We start from the raw sequence: 22091 nt of genomic DNA, 5'->3' as shown, positions 1-22091 counted from the left end.
CACTCCATTCACCCAGGTCCCACCCCACGGGTGTACCCACAACATACAGTCATTGGGAAGGCTCCAGCCAGTGTGGCTTGGACTTCCCCACAATACCATATATGGAACTTTCACCCAACAGCCAGTCAGGGATAAGGGACAGAGTCAGGACTTCCCAGGACTTTGGGAAACAAGATAACAGGCAATAGAAAGCAAGAAGCCACAGGGGCCATCTTGTCTCCTATCAGGAATAAACTGATTCCAATGACAGGGCCTGGGTATCCCCAAAATGGAGGATGCTCAGGGCACCTATCAAAGTCAGCATGGAGCTGCCACCAGCCCATACCCTGCTCTGTGGACCACACACAGGTGCCCAAAAACATACACTAGGAGTACAGGGTTGTACTCCCATCCATGGGTGCCATAAGGGTATCCCGAGGGTCTGTTAACCAAGCCAAAAAGAGAAAGAGCTGCACCGCCAGGAGTCCCACATGAACTCCTGTGCATAGAATAACACATAACACACATCATAAAAGGAGTTGGATTGGTTTCCGCGTGAAATAAAGTCTGTCCTCTTAGTGTGCGCTGCGCAATTAACTATTGCAATGGCTACTGGGAGTTGTGCTTTAATAAGCCTATCCAATAATGCAGCGTGTTGCACTGGAGTGCAATCCGTTCAGATGTAGCCCCTCCTTTTCCAATGTGCTAGCTCTGAGGTTGACGTCATGTAGGCGGAGTCACTGTACACAGTTACTTCCTGGTCTGCGTGATTCTCGAGCATGACAATAAGCGCCACTAATTCGGCAGCTTGTGCTGAAAAGTGAGACGGTAGTCTTGCACTCGTCATTACTTCAAATTCCCCACTAGCCTTGTGTTTTATCACAGCAGCACCTGAATGCCTTTCTCCATTAGTTTGGTGGATCCGGAAAGAATCATCAATAAAGAGAATCTCCCCTGCTGCTAAAGCATTCTCCTTCACCTCCGGGATGTCATCATAGAATTCCTCACAATTTGAACAATCATGCACGTGTTCATCCTCTGCCAGTGGTTCAGCTACAAACATGGCAGGAATGACTGTTTTACACCTGACTATTTCCATCGCCGGACTTGATATGACTACCTCATACGCAGAAGCTCTTTGAGATGTCAGTGTACCCTTTGGTTTCTCTAGAACAGCAAACAAGGCATGCTCGACAAATAAAGACATGGAACACCCCATCACTATGCTTGCAGATTTATCGACCACGAACGCGGCAGCTGCAAAAGATTCTTCGCAAGAGAAGTGGCCTCTCATTACTGGGTCCAGAATCCCACTGTAATATGCTAAGGGTTTGTACCCCAATATGGTTCTCTGTGTGAGCACTGCTGTCATGACTGTTCCATTTGTGTACGAAAACAGAACTCAGAATAATTGGGAATTCCTGAACCTGGAGCGGTGCATATTGCCTTCTTTAGCTCATCAAACCCTTCCTCCGTTTCCTTAGTCCATTCATTTTTTTCCTGATTCACCTGTGTCTTTTTTAGGGCCTGCAATCAAGGTCTTGTGTTTGAAATATAATGAAATACCCATGCTCTCACATAATTACACAGTCCCAGGAACTGTTGCATTTGCTTTATCTTGTGTGGTTTTGACGTTTTCATAATTGTCTCAGCTCTTTCAGGTGTCACTTTCTTTCCTTTGTGCAAAGTTAACGGACCTATATACAACAACTCTTCTTAGCAATACTGCAATTTCTCCGTATCCAATTTATATCCTTTGTCTACTAGGATAATCATTAACTGAATTGAGTCTCATCTGCACTCTTCCTCTGTTGTGCTGTAAACAAAAATGTCAAGTACGCATTGCAGCACAATGCTTGTCAAATCAATATTGCTCAGGTCCACCTGCAGGACCCTATTAAAGATCGCTGGTGACTCACAGTACCCCTGAGGTAAATGTGTATTTTTTAGCTTTGTCTGGTGAAACATAAATGACGTGAGATCTTGAGAGGCCTTGTGCAAAGGGATGGAGAAAAACACATTTAACAAGTCAATCACCGTGAAATATCGCGTCTCAACATGAATGCTACATAATATCATTGCCTGATTAGGAACTAGAAGAAACTCTGCTTCTACAATCTGGTTACTCAGCCTCTAGTCCTGAATTAAATGACACCACCCCCCCTTTTATATTTTGATAGGGTACACCGCAGTATTGCATGTTGACTCGGATGTCACTAAAATGCCTTGGTACATCATAGCCGCTATAGTCGTAAAAATCCTGTCGTCTGCTTCTCTGGACATGGGATATTGCCTTGCTTGAGGCAAAATTGCTCCTTTCTTCAATTTAATCTTAATTTCTTCCACCCCCTTCAACAGGCTTACGTCATAAGGGCCTGTAGTTCATAAGGAGATTGGTATTTTTTCCATGTCTTCATCAAAAAATGAGGGACGTTTCCACACTATCACCATTCTCTGTGGGACCTCTCGCTTTCTGTCCTGATCCAATATGTAATGCTAATTTCAAACACTGCTTCGTCATCTGACGGGTCATCTCTAAGCATATACTCATCAGTGACATCAGTCAATCTATAACCATCCCCAATAGCAATCACTGTTCTCCCTTGCCTGCCTTGATCCCAAGCTTTGAGCATGGCTAACTCTCCTCCACGACAGCTGTTTGTAATTCCAGGGGAAACACCCGTCTGCCCTCTTCATCTGTGGGTATCTGTGGCATGAACAGAAATTCATCAGGTATTCTCATAATCTTACCCGCTAAACCCAGGAGCCGTGTTAACAAAATGCGCAAACCATAATGAAAACCCTCAGGTTCCAATGGCATCCCTCGAAAAGCCACTTGTCCTGTAAATGCCATGATGAATTCACTTACATTTAAATAGTGTATTCCTGGTGTTGAACACACTATGCCTTCATCAGTGAAACAAATCGTCATATTTAACTTCGCCATTAAATCCCTACTCAGTATGTTAACTGGAGTCTGCCTCGAATATAATAATGGGACATACATATCGCATTCTCCTATAGAGACTGGCAATTCTTCAATAAAAGGAACTCTACTTGAAGCTCCAGAGAACCCTTGAGCATGCATGGCATTACCTGATAACGAACATTGTCCCTCTCGCATACATGAGCGAGTTGCCCCTATGTCTACAAGAAAATAAGAGGATTTGCCTCCTATGGTGATGTCAACCCTCGGTTCCTCTTGAGGTTTAGGCGTTACTGATAGTACTGAACACATCAAGTCACCCTGTGAGCTGTCCTATTGTGGGCACATACTTATTGCCATACCTGTAAAAGGATTTCTACCTTCAATGGTGACTCCTCCAAATCTCGGGTTTAATAACTGCGCTGTGTTTGCTCTCTGCTGTATCTGCATGGGTATGTGCTGTGATGGCCCTTACAGCGGATTCAATGGTGCTTGCTGTGATTGCAAAGCTTGCTGTGTTCTTTGTGCTTGCCTCTGATACACTGTCTGATCTTGGCCAAACCCATAAGTATTTTGTGGGCTATATGCTGGAGGATAAGCTGTTTCTCCCCCTCTTGAGCATTGCCCATTCTGTACGTACCCTTGACTACCACATGTTTGCCAGATGTGCCTTGCCATTCCACATGTCCAACATACAGGAGGGAATCTCCTAACATGTCCTCCCTGCATGCCTTGGTTATCATTCTGTACATTTTGAAAACCTCCTTGGTTATTAAGGAAGCCTCCCTGATTATTCTGAAAGCCTCCTCTCCTGCGGAAGCCTGTACCTCTGCCTCTCGGGACAAACCCATTTCCTCCTTGATCAGACTGCCATTGGTTATTCACAAGTAGCATGCCTGTCGCTTGCTGTGATCCTGGCCCTTCTACAATAGTCAGCATCACCCCTTCTATAGCTCACGTTGACAATTTCTTCTGCACTAACTTAGCTTCCTCGATCTTCCTAGTAGCCTCTTTCTTCTGATTTTTCTCTTGCAACAATCAGCAATGGTCAGCTGTATCTCAGCCATGCCTTTGCTTCCATACCCACCAGCTTTTTGAGCTATCTCTGTACTTGGTCTGGCAACCCCAGACATAATATATGATAGAATACTGGTAGGGATTTTTCCCAGGGCTCGCGAGTTTACAAAGACCATTGCTCTTGAAAATTCTGAATGTAAGCAAGTGGATATTCCCCTTCCTGCATCTTACTTGCCATTATATCATATCCGATGTATCAGAGTACAATACTCTAAGCGCTTTCCAGACTTCCGCTCTACAGTTGTTAAATGCTGCGCCATTGTGCGTTTTGTTTTGTGCGGTATCATTCAAATGTCCCGCTCTTGTCCAAATATTGTCGGCTCTTTCCCCAAGGATAGCGGCTAGGAGACGCTTTATGTCCCCTATGGCTAACGTGTTTCCTCCTGTCATTTTTTCTAATTCATAGATCCATTTTTCAGCACCCAAATTTAAACTCGGGAGCGTACACCTTAAATTATCCGTATCCATGTGGGGACATGGTATATACTGTGATCTGACCCCTCCTTTCTCTAGTAAAAGAATTGCAAAATCGCAAAATCACAATCTGCTTCCATCGTCTGCCTATCCATAGTAGGGACAATGGTTCCTGATCGCCTCCTTCCTGGCAATTACCTTAACCTGCTTATGTATGGTGGCTATTCCCCCATCTCACTATGGGATTGCCCTTTTGATCTTTTTGTGCGTGCCAAAAGCTCTGGCATCCTTTCGTTAGGCAAGTCTAGAGCCGACCACCTAACTTCCTTGTATGTCTGAAAACATCCCTCCGAACCGCATATACCAGTTCCCTCCTCCCCACAGAAGGTTTCTCTGTCTTCGTCTGACATATCTTGTCCCGAACTCGTTTGACTGTCCTCTTTCTCATCTCTGTTCAGAGTCAGCTTGCCCAAAGACAACGCTCGATGCTCTAGACTAAATGGACTTCCCCTCTTACCCCGTGACTGGGAAATCTCAAATCGATAATTTTTCCCTTTATTTTTCAATTCACTTTTTGTCCTCCTCTCTTGGTAAGCCTTTTTGATTCTATTTCCAATGTCTCCTATCTCAAAGTCCTCCTCTAGATTTAGTCTGGAGGGCCCTGGCATCAGTTCTTGTGATGGCAAGAACTCTTCTATGTCCTCCCATGCTACTACTGGATTTGGTTCCATTAACTCTTTTTCAATGCGATTAAAGTTGTGTGCTCTCTGTCTTCTCTTTCGTTCCATTTCCTTGTCAAATGCCCTTTGGTTTTTTGCTTCTTCTTTTACCCTTTCTTCCTCTTGTCTCTTTGCTTCTCTCCTCTCGTTTGCCCTACGCACCTCTTTGTCTTTGCCTCTTTGCATTCTTTTCTCTTAATTTCTGTTCTTCTCTTTTTCTCTTTTGTTCTTTAATCTGTCTTGTTCTTTGATTGCTCTCTGCCTATTGTCATATTTTCTTTGCTCCTCTGCCTTTTCTTCCTTCCTCAACGGTTCTTCCTGATATATTTCTTCTCAACTTAATCTACTCTTTCATTTGAACTCATCTTCTTTCAATCGCTTCTCTAGTTCCCTGTCTTTTTTATCTTGTTCATCCTGATCTTCTTTTTGCCTTACTTCCTCAATACTCTTTCCTTCAAGTTTGAGCAATATCTGACGTCCCATCCACTCATTTTGTATGAGCGCCATCTCATCAGTTTTGTCATTTTCTCCTTTCCATTTCTTAATTTCTCTTTCTTTGTCCCCTGGGACTTTAGAGACCTCTGTGCTTACGTCACTGCTATAAGCAGGCGGTTCATATGTTGGATTACTATATCCTGCCGCTGCTTTAAGCTCCCTAAGCGGATACAATCTTTCATATTTTGCACTATCGCCATTTACTTCAGGCATGGTAGTGGGAGCAGAAGGCTCAACCCCCCCTCTTTACACTGGTTAAGCATTCAGTATTCAGGAGGCGGATCTTCCCATTCCTCCTGGTACATCTTCCAAAGCTCTAAGCTAGTTAGCCTTTTTTCTAAATTCCTCCCCATGTACGCTGCGTGCAGGTATGTAGTCATGTGTTGCAAAACTGCTTTTGACAATGGTCCCCCTTGCGGCCACAATATGAACATTTTATCTGCCGTGCCCTTAACCCATTCTGCACTTTATTAGTGGAGTAACATCCTCCATTGTGACAAGTCTGAATCGACTGTCAATACTTACTGTTCTTTACACAGAAAAATACATTTCAGAAAAACAACACAATATGAACAAGCACCAATCATCGTCTGCTCCAAACCTCTATGTCTCAATTTACTTCAATCTACCTACTCAGTCAATACTCTCAATGACTAAATAAATAATTAATTTCTACTCTCACTTTTTAAACACAATCTACTACTCATCGTTTTCCAACATCTCACTTTTTCCTTTTCACACAAAATACCTAACATACACACAGACCAACTGGCCGGCCCAACATATATCTCCTGCAAACGCTCCTTGATTGGAGTGTGAATTGTCTTCTCTCACAAATCTTTTTGTGTGTAGTCTAGTTTCTACCCACTTGGGTTTTAAGACAAATTCCTTCTAGACATCCCTTAACGTAGGATTCTGGCCTTATCTTATGGATCGCTCCTCGTCCATAACTAAATACTTCCACCTTAATACCCAACCAACTCTCCTATACCCAATCCCCATCATTGTTTTCCTCATACAATATTCTTTTTTGCCACATTTCTCAATCTACTCACCATTCATTTATTCCGCTCCTGACCCTCGGGATCCTCTCCTTAACTGTCCACCTCAGCCTTTGGTCTGCTCTGCCTGTCTCGACTCTCCGTCCTCTGCAACTCATCCAGAACAGAACTGCAAGACTTGTCCTTGGCCTCAAGCCCAGGGACCGTATCTCTCCAGGACTGAAGTCTCTACACTGGCTCCCAGTGGCTGCGAGGATAAAGTTCAAAACCCTCTGCATTGTCCACAAGGCCTTCTGGGGCCTGGGGCCTAAATACCTTCAACTCTCTCTTCCTAAATATCTTCCTTCCCGAGCCCTTCGCTCATCCGTCTCCAACTCCCTCAGGGTCTGCCGCTTCTCGAAGCAACGAGCTGGGGGTAGATCTCTCTCTGCGGCAGGGGCCTCGCTCTGGAACAGCCTTCCTGCCTCCCTGAAACTTGAGGAGAACCATCTACGGTTCCGGAAGCACCTCAAAACCTTCCTCTTTGCTTCTGCTTTCTCTCTCCCTCTCCCCTGCTAATTCTTCACTGAATCTGCACCGAATCTGCAACTGGGCCACTCTCGCCGACCTCGGTCCTGGGCCCAGCCACTCTCTACTTGCACTGCCTCCCTGGCAACCCCTGCACTGCGGGACTGTCTCTGTATCCCTACAGCCCCCCTTCTCAGCACTTGTCTGCACTTACCTTGCACTTGCCACCAGCTGGCCCTCTTTATTTATTTATTTTATCTTATTCTACTTACCTTGCACTGCACTTCCCCCCTCCCCTTCCCCATGCACTTTCTCCCTTCCCCCTACCCCTGCACTTGCGCGATCTGAATGACACTTGGCCTATTAGGATCGTTGTCTGTCTTCCCCTTATTCCCCCTCCCTGCCTCGTCACGCCTTGAAACACTTGTGTATAGGCGCGTTACAAATGCCATATCATATCATATCATATCATCTCAAGCCTGAAATGTTGCTCATGTTTACCTCCTCCTCTTCAGATCCTTATAGAATGTTTATGTTCTTTTACCTTGTGCATTCTTTCTGAATACGTCAGCTCTGCTGCATATGACATCACCAATCTTCTTCCTTGTTCAAATGCACACTTCCTCTGGAACTTCATCCAAAAGAACACTATGTCTTCGTGCATGTATGTTGGGTTTTCTCAATGGGTACATTGTCTCAAGGTTTTTTGTGGTATAGGCATTCTCACTGGAACTGCACGTGTCACCATCTCTGGTTCCTAACATATAGGCAAGGTGGGGGCGGAGCTTTGGATGGGGGTACTTGGCTCCTCCTCTACACTCATATAATGACAGTGGCCCTCATTACGACCCTGGCAGAAAGTGACTGACCGGACTGCCACAGCGTAAATAGCGTTTCCGCCATTGCACGAAGGAGCAAAGTGCGGCCCATTCCGACCCATCGGGCACGAGCACCACGGCATGGCGGAAGTGCAAAGTCCGCGATGGCGGAAATGACCCCAAAACGGCCCACACCGCCGCCGTACGGCGCCCTAGGTGCAATACCGCCACCCATCACAGCGGACACCGCAGTGTGCGCCTACCGGAAAGTACGGTGACCGGAAATATACGGAAACGGAAGTAAAAACATGGGCCCGGAACGGGAAACATCCCGCCGTACACCTATAAAACCACAAAAACCACACAACCACTAAAAACACTACCCCGAGACACACCCCAACCCGTCATCCACCCTAGCGAAACCAAGAAAAATGGGAAAAGTAGCGAAGAAAGCGTGCGACCGCAAGCGGCAGGTCCACTTCTCCCGTGAGGAACTCACCGTGCTAACAGAGACCCTCCAGGAGAATGCTGCCGTCGTCTTCTCCACGCAAATGACCAGGACGGCACTTGCGAACAAGAAGGCCATATGGGCTCTGGTGGCACAGCGGGTAAGCGCGGTGGGGACCGCACCCCGCAACCCACAGCAATGCAGAAAGCGATGGGACGACCTGCGGATACGCGTCCGCAGCATACTCTCTGCCAACCGCAACATTGCCACAGCCACCGGGGGAGGTCCTGAATCACCCATCAAGTTGACCCCCTAGGAAGAAATCTGTGCCTCCACCATCGGAATGGAGACTATAGAGGGAGTCGGAGGGATGGAGAAAGGAGTGCAGACATCCGAAGATTCAGGTAGGTGGGCCTGATAAAACAATGCTAAATCCACAATGTCCAATCATGTGAAGTACCATGTGTCCACATAGTGCAACAGAAACACATGTCCAGGAGAACGTCCACACACATCGGCCTGATAGCGCACTCTAAAACTCACAATAAATACATAAATAATTAAAAACCCCTAAAACACCCACTACACGTGCAGCAGGCACACCCTAACTGCAGGCTGCCAAACAACTGCACCCTCACTCCACACACAAATGAAAGCACCTCCAAGGCCCCGACCCAAATCACCCTCAGGTACCACCCCAATGCATGTGATACAATGCCATTCCAATACCCACAGACCCATTAATAACCCTCGCCCTCCTTTACTCCACCACAGGGTCCGATCCAAACGACGAGCATCAGGACACCCCTACCAGCACACCTGCAAAGAGGGCCAAGACCAACGGCCAAAGACCCTCCACCTCAGCTGCACGCATCAAGACACGGCAGCAGCACACATCAGGTGGCAGCACAGAGGAGGGAACATCAACAGGCACCCCAGCAGCCAGCATGCCCACACCACCACCACCACAGGTCCCCCCAACGGATGCCACAGAAGGCACTGCCTCTGGTGGCAGCAGCACCATAGGTGACACCCCATCGATGGCAGCATGCTCCGACACAGAAGACGGGGATGTCGAAGTCAGATCCATCCATGACCTGTCCCATTCCCCCTGTCTGTCCCATCCAGTACAACATGAGGATACCATGCAGGGGCACCCACAAGACGATGACTGGCCATCCCCCACAAGCCCTGTGGCAAGGCAACATGAGGTCAACAGCCCCTCTGTGACACCCCCGCAAATGGCCATGGCCCAGCAGAGGCAACAGTCCCTCGACCAGTTAATCGTGCAACAGCAGCAACTGGCCACGCTCCTCAAGGACCATGCCGATGAATGTGGGCGCACTAAGGCAGACATAGGAACATCAACTGAGACACTCAGGGCAGAAATGGAGAGAAGTACAGAGACACTAAGGGCACAAATGGAGAGTGGCACCGAGAGCCTGAGAGTCCAAATGGAGAGTAGCACCGAGAGCCTGAGAGTCCAAATGGAGAGTAGCACCGAGAGCCTGAGAGTCCAAATGGAGAGAAGCACCGAGAGCCTGAGGGGGGAACTGCATGCGACGTCCAAAGACGTATGTGCCGAACTTGCCGCAGTGCGCCGTGTGCTCACTGAGCTCTCACAAACCCTTAGGGACATGCATGGACGTGAGCAGGCAGAGACATCATCCATTGCAAGTTCCGTCCAGGGCAGCCCCCAACGTAGATCTGGGAGGAACCTGCGCTCCACAGGCAGGGGTGCCCCTGATACCCGCAGAGGGGGCTTGCAATAGCGACAGCCCACTGTCAATGCGCATCTTTGGACACTGGTGTTCGGGGGGGAGGTAGGAGGGTGGAGGGGGTGTGTTGGGCTCACTTGGGTGGCGGGTCGATAGGGTGTTCAACATGATATCACATATGCCATAAACAGTGCACGATCAACCAATGAGATGTGTGGACAATGATCTTTGTGTACTAGGCCATCATAGGCGTACTGTCCATATTGTGCATGTACCAGACACACACAGTGCCACGAGTCCCGTGTCCATGTATCAGCCACCAGGCGTGAGTGCTAGAAGCATGCATCAATGAGATGCTGACGAATGTCACGGGCCTCCGGTGCCTCGCAGACTCCTTGAGGTGCTGCCACATCCCCACCCTCATCATGACCATCATCAGGTGCTTGCAGTTCTGCGTCAGGGGGCATGGGCACATTTCTACGTACGCACATGTTGTGGAGCATGACACATGCCATGACCATCTTTGCAACCTTCTCATGGCGGTACAGGAGTGCCCCGCCAGACCTGCTGAGGCAGCGGAAACGAGTCTTCAGTAGGCCGAATGCCTGTTCAATGACTACACGGGTACGTGAGTGGGCATGGTTGTAGTCCTCCTCATGCTGGTCCCGTGGGTTCCGGACTGGTGTGAGGAGCCATCTCTTCAGTGGATACCCAGCATCACCTGTATGTGGACGATAAACGTATGATGTGGAATGCCATTGCTACGTACGCACCCCCCCCCTTCCTGCCAGGTCATTGCGGCATCACATACCCCACATCATCATGCATGAAATGAGACTCACCGAGTAGCCAGGATCTGTTCCCTGCGTGTCGCTCCATGTAAGGTGGTATAGTAGAGTTCCTCAAGACCATAGAATCATGGGTTGATCCAGGGAATCTGGCACAACAATGTGTAATGATCCTGTTGGAGTCACACACCATTTGTACATTCAGGGAATGAAATTGTTTTCGGTTGCGGTACTGGGCCTCCATGGCATGTGGGACGACCAATTCCACATGGGTGCAGTCGATGGCACCAATGCAACCCGGTATGCCGGCAAGTGCATGGAATCCCACTTTTGTGTTGGTAATTTCCTGCTCCGAGCGTGGTAGAGAGATGTAGTCGTCTGCATGCTGCAGGAGGGCATCGAGCACTTGCAATAGTGTCCGTGAGAACAGTGGCTGAGAAATGCCATGCAACTGTCCGACTGTGTGCTGGTAGGTGCCTGTGGCCAGGAAGTGTAGTACAGACACCACCTTCAGTAGGGGTGGGATGGAGGTTGGGCTATCTATCATGCTGACAAGGTCAGCCTGTGTCATGTCCACAATGGCGGCTATGGTGTCCCGGTCCAAACGGTAGAGGGTGTGGATCTGCTCATCAGTGAGGTTGAACGGATGTGCTCGGAGGCGTGGGATTGCGGGCTGCCTGCGTGGTGGTAGTGGCTGTGCTGGCGGCCCTTGCTGGCCCTGCCTTGGCCTCCTCCTCCTCCTGCGTCTCCTCCGTGCGGCCGGTTGTAGTTGGTGTTCGTCTTCTTCTTGGAGTTGGAGTACTTGCAGTGCTATCAGGTCCCCCAGGGCCAACATCGCGAGTCCTGCCGGTAGCATTTCGGAGTGGGTGTGTTTGTGGGAGGAGACTGGGTGTGCAATTTATGTGTTTGCAGGCTGTATGGCCTCCACCTGTGGTGATTCATTCCACCGGTGCAAGCTGCTCTCCCCTTTGGGCGAGCACGTCCCGCACACAACGCTGCTATTCGAGGAATGGCATCTTGCAATTGCAATCATGTATTTGTACCCGATGGCCGTGTAACATTTGTTGATATGTACATTCGGCTATGGTCCCATTGTTTCACATACAATCTTTGCAGTCGCGAACAGACTTGTGATGGGTCAGTGGAACGTAGTACTCGAGTAACGGTGGGCCCTCATGCATCACTGTACCGAGTTGCAACGACGGGCGGGGCGTCCCATTAGTGGGTGAAGGCAGTTGCCATTTTTACACACAGCCGCACTAGATGGATTAATTTGTGATTTCAAACGGCCACAGATGCCTTTTCGACGTGATGTTGCAAATGAGGAATTCGAAGGGCGGCGCTTTCGGTTTTCAGCTAGCGGCGAGGAGATGCCCACAGGTCTGACTGCAAATATAACGTTCTATTGTTCAATGTCCTTGAGACAGGGGCCATGGCGAGGAAGCAATGATTGATATGAATAGTTTGGGATGCGCAATAGCGACGTGGGCGATGAGGCCGGACGTTCCCAAATACATGTTACTTCACAACACTGGAATTACGGGCTGGGGCACTGTGGATTTTGCAGGCTGCATAGCGCACAGACTCAATGGAAATTTCTAATGTTATGTGAGTAAATATCCAGGCGTTTTTATACCGGGATGAGGGAATGATGAATGGATGCATGGATAGGTGATTTGATACAGGGTTTGCCATGTACAGGGCTTGTTGGAATCTATCCGCCTCCCCTGCGCTATGTGATGCAGGGCTGCCATAGTGGGACCATCGTCTATATGGCCTTGTTGAGCCCTCCCTGTCTCGACGCGCCTTCAGACACTTGTGTCCATGCACGTTAACTTTCCCATCTGATGGAATCGGTTTTGACAGACGCATGCACAGGTACACTCGTTTGTGATGGTGTTTACACCTCGATATAGATGGTTATGAGTCGCAAGTGGTTTTGGGGTGGTGATGATCCTTTGGAGTGGGCTAGCATGCATATGGCTGTGGATTTAGTGTGATCATTGAAGTGAGTTGTTCGAATGTAGTTCTGATGGCCATTCTGTTCTTTTTCTTTTCTTTTGGTTGACAGGTATCTCCTCCCCTTTTGCCACTGCCATCTGTATGCCACTCCTGCAGATGGCTTTTACTCCCGACACCTGCTGCTTCGTGTTAATCAGTGGAGCAGCATTACGATCTTGTGGGACGATCGCCAATGGGCCACATGCCCTTACGCAGTACTAGTGGCTCGGAGCAACATTTCGGCCTTTCAGCTGGACTAGTGCCTCCCCATTGGGACGGCCCTGCGGTTCTGTGCGCTTCCATGTTGCCTTTTCGTACGTGAATGTGGCTCTGTGTACCATGATGGAACAGGGCGTCACACAAGTAGTAGCTGGTCATTCCTTGCGGATGCAGCCCACAATGGTGATATGTGTTTTGGAGTTCATGGACTTATGGCTGTATGGGCTTGGTGATTTTGTTGTGCATTAAATTTCTATTCTGATATGGGCCGTGTAGCGTTCTTCTTTGCGAGTGATGTGGCATATTCCTATTTGGGGAGCGATGTATTGTGAGGAGATCTGCATTGGGTTCCAGCTTCGGAGTTTAGTTGCGTGGTACTGTGCTGGGCGCGTTTGCCTACGGAGCCCAGTGAGGTCAGGGATGGGGGCTGCCAATATGACTGTTTGAATGTTGTCATGCTCAGGGGCGGGGGATTGGGTTTTGTGTAACAGATGCCGGTCAGCCAGGTGGACTGGTGGAATGTTGTGATTTTCGGAATATTGCTGGTCACAGGTGCCTGTGTTTGCGTGCGTTTCGGGGGGGGGGACTGTGGTCATGTCCATTGGAATGGCTTCTGTATTCGTGCCATCTGTGCCCTGCAGCTCCCATTGGCCCCTCTTGTGATTCTTTTGTTCGTTGGCATGCATGGGTGACTTGTACTTTTCACTGGTTGCATTGTGACTTCATTGCACCTACGGGGAGTTGTACTTTGTGGGCAGGGAGCGGTGTACAGGCACTCAGTGGGGCCGTTTACGGTTGATTCGCGATGCCGTACTTCTCACCATGGCGGAATGGTACTTTCCGCCATGCTTGATGGCGTTAGGTACATGTCCGCTAGGGTCGGAATTCGCGTACCCTTGCGCCATGGTGGTATTTACGGTTTGGCATGGCGCGCGCGCGCGTATTTGGTGCAGTTAGCGTTGGCGTTCACTACGGTGTCGCTAATGGCTTCGTACTTTGCGGTGACGGGTCATAGTCGCACCGAGCGCTATTCGATGGCGGTATTGCATTTCCGCCATCGTTTTCCCATTTCCGCCAGGGTCGTAATGAGGCCCAGTATCACCAATGTGCCAAAGATCACACGACACGCAGTGACAGAAAGGGTGGATTCGAAACCTGGTCTTTTTATCCCGACGTCGTTGCCACTATAGCCAAGGGGCAACGTTTATTACACGTTCCTGCGCATGCACACAAAGTCCCCCCCATGGGTCACAGTTTAATTACATATAAGCCCAAGGATTTGCTGCTGTTTCTTTTCACTATTCTCCAAAACCCAAATTTGATGTTAAAATATGATAAAGGATTCTTCTAAGGTGAAACGGATATTTAAACCAACTTGTCTATTACGTTTTCAGATGTATCCTCTTACTGTGCGTATATTTGTAGGTGCCAGCTTTTTATTTTTTTGGAGGGCCAGGGGTTCCCACACCTCATGATGCGAGGGAGCCAAGCCCACCCCATAGTGACATTTACAGCCCACCAGACAATATAGACATAACTTGTCCCTGCTCTGGTGTGCTCCCCAACATACTGTTATTGGACCCCCTGTTCCCCTTTCAATTCTGCACCCCACTAAACAGTTATACCTTATGTCCTATCACCACTTCTAGCATCTGCAACCAATGCACCCATTAATGCCCCTAATGAGAAGTTATTAGTGCAGTCCATACAGTCGAATATTTACCCTGTAACATGACTAAACATGACAAATACACGGAGGGTACATGAAGAAAATACTTGTAACATACAAGCAATGGATTTCCACTTAAAACGGACACAAAGCCTTTGAATAAGTGTATCTAACAGCAGTGGCCTGCACTAATGTAATGCAATTTACACTAACCAACAGCATTCACGAGGCTCTGCATGAAGCATGCTTTTATCATAGTGTAACACACAGCATCGACTAAAGCCAGACATGCAACAGAGCCCCGGACGGACGGACACACAGTGAAATGCACCTCAGCCCTGTGGGGCCTTGACACGCTCCGTTTCTCTGAACTACCCTCTTTGTCCCTGTAAATTGTACACAAAAGAACAAAGGGCAAACAACATGTTCTATTTATCGTTCATCCTGTTTTTCTCTCTCTGGTGGAACGGGCTGTGTAAAGGTCATGGTGGGGAGGCCCTGATCTGCATATGAGTGGGATTATCATGGATGGGAGGGATGAAGATGCTGTACAGCTGTGATGCCCCTTTTCATGCTCCGCTTTATCTCCCTCTTTCTCCTGCAGGTTGGAGAGCTGCTCTATCACTGGTTCATGCTGTGCAGCTCTCTCCTCTGCTCTCAAACAAAGCCCATCTCTCACGGAGCTCAACCTGAGCTGTAATGACCTGGGGGACTCTGGAGTGACAGAGCTGTGTGAAGGACTGAAAGATCCAGACTTCATAATACAGACACTGAGGTAAGGAGCTGCTGGATTCTTTTCTATCAGATTACAATGATGGTAAACGTGAAGACTCACATTTCTGAATTAGGATTGGGCTTTGCTTTTAACATCTCTTCTTGGTGAATGTTGTGGAGACGGAATCACTGCACGTGCCCCTCACCAGATGACATTCCCACAAGCAAGGGAGGGCCTTGTGCAGTGTTTCACAATTAACAATCGCTCATCTCACCGATCAACTACCTCTCTGTCTCCAAACCTTCCCCCATCTTGGTTCTTAATTATATCTTCTCTCAATGCCTTTGTTGTCACCTCTTCCTCCTGCACAACTTCAAAGTATTCTCTCACGTCCCAACCTGTCCTTCCTGCCAACTGGCACCTCCCAGTTCTTATGGAAGCTTTTTGATGGCTCCGCCTTTTATCGCTTTAAACCTACCAGCCACATATACTCGCCCACCCTCTTCGATCCCTAATCCTCATTGGAGACCTACAGGGATCTTTGCCAGATTCCTCTGGTGCAGAGGGCTCCAGGAGCGGTTCAGTGCAACACTGTGGCTACGGTGGAGGTGGTGATGCCAGAGGGAGCAGGAACCAGAACATAGCAGGAAGGGTGGACAAATCAGGGATTCTGTGAAGCAGCAGACTGCGTCAGCAGGCGTGGTGGGGAATCAGCGGCTGATGGAGCGGTGCAATTAGTTGTTCCTTGCTGTGAAAGTTACCCCTCAAACAAGTGGGTTGAGTGTGCAGGAGACACCTGCAGTTCCCTCCCAAGGTTCACTTGTTTGGGGGGCTAGTGTGGCTTGAGACCATCTATCCAGTTGTTCAAAAATAAGTTAAATCCCCCGACATCAGAAATCCTTCTGAAAGCTCCACTTCCCCAGTCCAGGATCCAAGCAGTGATTGTTATGCTTGAGATGAGGTGAAAGCGCCTCGAGCAGAACCGAGCTGATTTAGCACATGGGGGGGGGTTTGGCTCGTGTTATACTGGCAGAGCTACAGGCTCTAGCGGCAGCTTCTTCGCACAGAAAATCTTTTTTAATCCAAAATGCAACCCTAGCTAAAAGGTGGTACAGAATGGATAAAGGTAAGCAGCAGACGTTCTCTTGGAGGGAAGATGTTAGAAAGCTAAACCAAAAGTGGAGACCCTAAAAAGGACTTGCAAAGGTGACCCAAGCAGGAGCTTGGGTCGGAGGTAAGTAGGGTGTACCCTGGATACCTTTCGGTGCACTTCAATGCTCTGGAGTGACTACAAGAGTCAGATAAGCAATACCTTTCTCCCCACAGTAGCTTGAGTTTAGCGAAAAGATTGTGGCTGGATTCACGCAGACCCGCACTCTGGTGAGGGGGTCTGGGTGAGTTGTATCGGATCTCTGGAGTGTCCTTGAGGGCTCAGCAAAGATTTGGATGAGTTTGGCTGTTCCTCGATGTTGCTCTCGGAATGGGCAGCAGGTCTCCTGGTATTTGGGTTTCTTGGCCCGGGAAAGAAACTCACAGGACCTCGGGAGAAGGCTCAAAACAGAGTTTGTCTTGGGACTGGTTGTTCCCCCTAATCAAAGGGGGTGGAAGACTCCTCTCCAACCTCCTGCCTGCCCAGACACTCTGGAGCCTAGGCGGAGATACCTACTGGTTCCACGAAAGGCAAAGCACAAAACACAGGCCCGTCCCCCCAGAATGGTAGCGAAAGGGTGACAAAGAACAACCATGCTAGAAATGGCGAATAAAGATAATAGTTGGTATGGCACGTCCACTGCCACCAGCCATAACTAGGAGTTGGTCTAAGTGACTAAAATGTCACAGGGATGAAGACAAGGATACTAGGTATCCCCTTGGCACTACACTGAAGGAGGTGTGTGCCAGTCTCTTAGGTTTTATAGTTTTGGGAGAGTCACAAAGTATCTCTCTATCTTTACTTACTATAGATATATGTAGAGGATTCTTAAAGGAGGACCCTAAGGGTCCCCAGCAACACTGCCCATAAGGAGCTGTGTGCAGCAAACACGAAAACATAGATGCATTTAAGTGATATGGAGAAACGTGTACTCCATAGGACAGTAACAATGCTAAGGAAAGAGTTCAACCTAAGAATGAATGGGAAAAAAGAGCCCACTCATTCAGGATTTCTGAAAAAGTTCCAGCAAAAAGTGCTGGGGGTATCACTAGGAGAGGGGATTGAGCATGAAAATGATACATCTCCCTAACAGTCTGCTTTTCTCTTTAGAGGTCCCACCACCCCCAAACTACCTGGGAAGCAACATGGGAGCCTGGGCCAAGGCGAATCTGAGTCTCCAGGATGGTGCCTGGGGGTGGAAGTCCCTCTTCCTTGTCACAGTACCTGGGAAGCAACAGGGGACCCTGGCCCAAGACAAATCTGAGTCTCCAGGGTGATGCCTGGGGGTGTAAGCCCCTCTTCCTTGTCACAGTACCTGGGAAGCAACAAGGGACCCTAGCCCAAGACAAATCTGAGACCCCAGGATGGTCCCTGGGGGTGGAATTCCCTCTTCCTCGTCACAGTACCTGGCGTGCCTTTGTAGGCAAAGAGGTGGAGTCGCTCAGCTTTTTACTTGACCGTGCCCCTCGAGGATGGACCCCTGTCTGGAAGAAGTTGTCACTGGGTCGTTGCTGTTGAGCAGGAGAAGGAAACCAAGCAGTGCTGGAGAGGCAGCAGTGAAGGTCTGTCCCGGTGGTCGCTTTGGTCGGGTTGTTATGCCGGCTGTGGATGTCCCACAAAGATGAAACTCACTGTGGATTGGGACAAGGCTTAAAAGGTCAGGAGGAGTCCTTTGGTTTTCCTCGATGACCTTAGGTGGCGGTGGCTGGTACAGTGATAGAAGTAGGTGTCGGGTTTTGTAAGTTTGCAGTTTGCTGTGGTTTGATTCTTTGGTGCTGCAGCTGCAACATAGATGACAGAGTGGCTTCTGGTGACTTGGACCCGAGCACTGGACTTCTCTGTGGGGCACCACTAAGTTTGGACCTTCAGGGTTCATTCCTCGATACAGAGTGGCAAGAAACCCACCGGTGGGCACTTCCCTGTAGGCAGCGACACTGGACTTCCTCAGCTGTGGAAAAGTGGACAGATGTCGGGTCTGCAGTGTCTGGCTGTCATGCAGCACTATGCCAGGGTACCCCCTCTTCTGGGCGATACAATGCAGTCTGGCTTTCCAATGGTCACAGCCATCGTCCGGACCCAGGATGATGCTGTTTGACTTCTTGGGCTCAAGATGTCCGGTCACTCTTCTTCAGGACCCACGAGGATACCTCTGCAGGATGGCAGGCACACAGGATTGGCTTCCAGGATACTAAGGGTGAAAAACAGCAGTTGCACGATGTCCCCTCATGGCTACGGGAAGAGGTATCCTGTCCAGGTCCTCTCTTGATCAGTCCTTGAATCAGAACACCAGCCTTTGGATTTGGTGAAGAGTTGCAGCAGCAGACTTCTTCCTCCAGCTGGATTTTTGATACCCCTGGAGGAAAACCCCAAGCCTCTAACCCAGAGCCAAGAGAGGGGTATCCCATGGGTTTAGTTCACCAACATTAAAATAATGAAGACCTGCACTGCCAGAGGTTCAAACTGGACTCTTGTGCAGAAAACACACAGAAAACATAGACTGGGAGAGTAGTGGGACAAGGACGAGGAGGCTGTGTCTCTCGAAAGCATTTCCAGCATCTGCCATCAATATTTCCCCGTTGCAGGACGCTGTGTTCCCCATTCCCTGCTTCACTTCTGGCTCTTTCTCTTGTCCTTGTCTCCCGTTCTTCCTGGTTTCACCTTGTTTTCTGTTTGGTCCTTAACTGTCCTTCCATGCTGGTAGCTCCCTTTCTGGATACATTGTCTGGACTTGTTCTGACCGCCATTCTACCACCTGGTGTTCTCCACCTCCAGTCAGCTGAAACCTGCTGCAAACACTGCAGGTTTTTTTTCTTTGAATAGGGTTTGTCCCGCGTTCTTGGCTCTGTATCCCCTCGGCAGAGCCAAGAACCAGTTTCACCTCCTGGGTCGCGGTGGGTGACAGGGGACCGGATGCCTCTCTCAGCTCAAAACATCATCCGCAAGTGACAATGTAAAGCATGATCTTGACAGCATCACACACCCAGACTCCTAAAAGAAAGGAAAAACATGGTTTACCTGCTCGGCTCTCCTTTAGGGGGATAATAGCATACCATAGACTTAAACAGCAACCGGGCCCATCACCACTGGTGGCCGTAAGGATTGACCAGAGGCCACAAAATAAATACTTTAAAGCTGTAAAGTGAGGTTGAAAAAGACCTCAATCCCAAAAACCAGCCGAGTGTCACCAAAACAGCCTGTGGGTATTGTGGGGTCCCAGTGAAAGAGATGAGGTGTCCCTAACAGAGACAGTTCTCATTGATGATCTCATAGGTGATGCCTTCCCTTCCAAAAATCCTATTCAAGAATGTGATCACATCTCCAGCTGTGACTCCCCCATTGATCGCCGTCTACTCCCCCATTTATTATAATCATTCAGAGCAGGATGTACACTTTGGGGATGCCTTGTACTTTGAAAGTCCTGAAAATATCTATTGATAAACTCTGCCAAACTTTGCCAGGGATCAGAATGAGCATCAACGGTTGTCAACTGGGCTGTATAGAGTTGTCACTGAGCTTGTAATAAATACAGTTGCATCTCCATCCCCGTAGATCCCAGTGCTTTCCTGAGCTTCCGTTTGCATCGCTGACACCAGTATTTCCTCTGTAGGCATCTTCTCATTGGCTGCTCCATAAGTGACCCTTATGCACTATTACTCTCTTCCTGAGTTCTATTGGTGGATAACCCTGAAAGCTCACGACAAACCCCACTATTCCCCTGGAAACGCCTGGAAAATGTCCTTGCATTTGTGGATTGCACCCTTGATCTTTCCCCATCCTTTCCTGAGTGCTGTACAAATGTCACTGCAGAGTCAGAGCAGTCATTGCAGCTGAATCCTGAGTCTGCCTTCAATTGCTACACTTGTTACTGGTGTTGAGAAGGAGTCTTCTATCCTCTTAAACCCCTGATGGTGCGCAGAGCGCACATCAGAGTCACTTCAGAGTCAGAGCAGTCATTGCAGCTGAATCCGGAGCAGCCTTCAATTGCTAAACTTGTTACTGGTGTTGAGGAAGAGTGTTCTATGCTCTTAAACCCCTGATAGTGCGTGGAGTGCAGTCACTGCAGAGTCAGAAAAGTCATTGCGGTCCGCACAGGTCAGAGGGGCAGAGGAGAGTCTTGGAAACCCTGATTTAACATCTTAAAAGGAGGTAAGGCCCGCCTATATAATTAACTGCCCCCATCTCATTTCTTCGAACACATCCCTGCGCTACTTGTTTTTCCTGAACTTAACATTTTATCAGCGGGACAATGATAAACGGCTGCTCCACACAGTGACAAATTAGAAAATGCGAGGAGGCATCGACAGCACAGACGCCAAACAACGTGGAGTGAGTTACACAGATTATGCCGCTATTAGACCGGCAGGACTCCAAGGAACGATCTCTGCCAAAGGACAAGTTATCTTCAGAGCCTAATATAATACCCACTCTCTTGACAGAGGAACTTCAAGGGCAAAAGAAGCCTAGGGAAGATAGGAGCGATATGAGCTCCATACCAGCAATCCATGGTGGATGCAAAAGATATCAACACTCCAAAACAGATGAGTGACAATACTAAGCAGACAATGACGCCTGAGGAGATCTCAGATAATAACTCTAATGTTTCAATATCCAGCAACCCTAAGAAAACAGGGACCTCATCAGAAACAAAAATAAACCAACTTCCCCCAACTATGGAAAAAGTAAAGATCCTGGAACTATCAAGACAATTTCAGTCAGAGATTCCCTACTATTCCGAGTTTCTGGATGGCTATAAAGAACACGTCCCCACAAATGACCTTTTTTCCCCAGGAATAGATTCCACTTATTTGGAAAATATCTTTCCTAGACCGGGCTCGCCTCATTCCACAATGTCCTTACAACAAGATCGCCTCGGACTATCTAAATCCCATGAAGCTTCCATCCAGTGCTTGACCAACCATCTACATTCGATATCCTGGAAGATCAACATTCCGCCATGGTGGCTCGACTATCTCGTGATATTGTGGACATGAGTGGTTCATGGTTAAAGAACCCCCCATCTCCCCCGGGCTCTTGCCAAACTCAGTGGAAATAACTCAACAGGTAGAAAAGACCAATAAATCAACAATGCCTACATCTTAATGGGTCACAGGAGGGCTTGTTGAATGCTGATCATGATCAACAAGGAAGAAACTCCAACAATGCACACGCTTCTCACTCATCAACATCGGAGTCGTCCTCTTTTCTACAAAGAAGATCGTCATCCTCCTCCGAGAGGGAACTGAAGGACCCCCAAATGCTACTGCCTACTCGACCTCAAATAGAAAACGCCATAATGGCAGGTCTTGCTGTAGCTCTGCACCCATACATCAAACTGTGTGAGACAATGAACGACACATTAAAGGATCAAACAACACTTCTTGCAACGATCCAATCCAAATTAATACACCTGGAGTCGTTTTCAGAAATAACACAAACAAGAATCAATA

The 22091-nt window shown here is 48.4% G+C and overlaps 1 protein-coding gene across 1 annotated transcript in view; it reads left to right on the top strand.

Annotated features, from left to right (window-relative positions):
- The window catches only part of LOC138452918 (NACHT, LRR and PYD domains-containing protein 12-like), a 2075892-nt gene that overhangs the window by 1219627 nt on the left and 834174 nt on the right, over nucleotides 1–22091 (top strand). Inside the window, exon 5 of the mRNA XM_069605266.1 lies at nucleotides 15384–15554. Within this exon, the coding sequence (XP_069461367.1) occupies nucleotides 15384–15554 (171 nt within the window). The remainder of the gene's footprint in view (nucleotides 1–15383; nucleotides 15555–22091) is intronic.

The sequence above is a fragment of the Ambystoma mexicanum genome, chromosome 4p (genome assembly GCF_040938575.1).
Source record: "Ambystoma mexicanum isolate Mex_15411 chromosome 4p, UKY_AmexF1_1, whole genome shotgun sequence".
Lineage (NCBI taxonomy): Eukaryota > Metazoa > Chordata > Amphibia > Caudata > Ambystomatidae > Ambystoma > Ambystoma mexicanum.
This window is presented reverse-complemented; position numbering and strand designations above follow the sequence as displayed.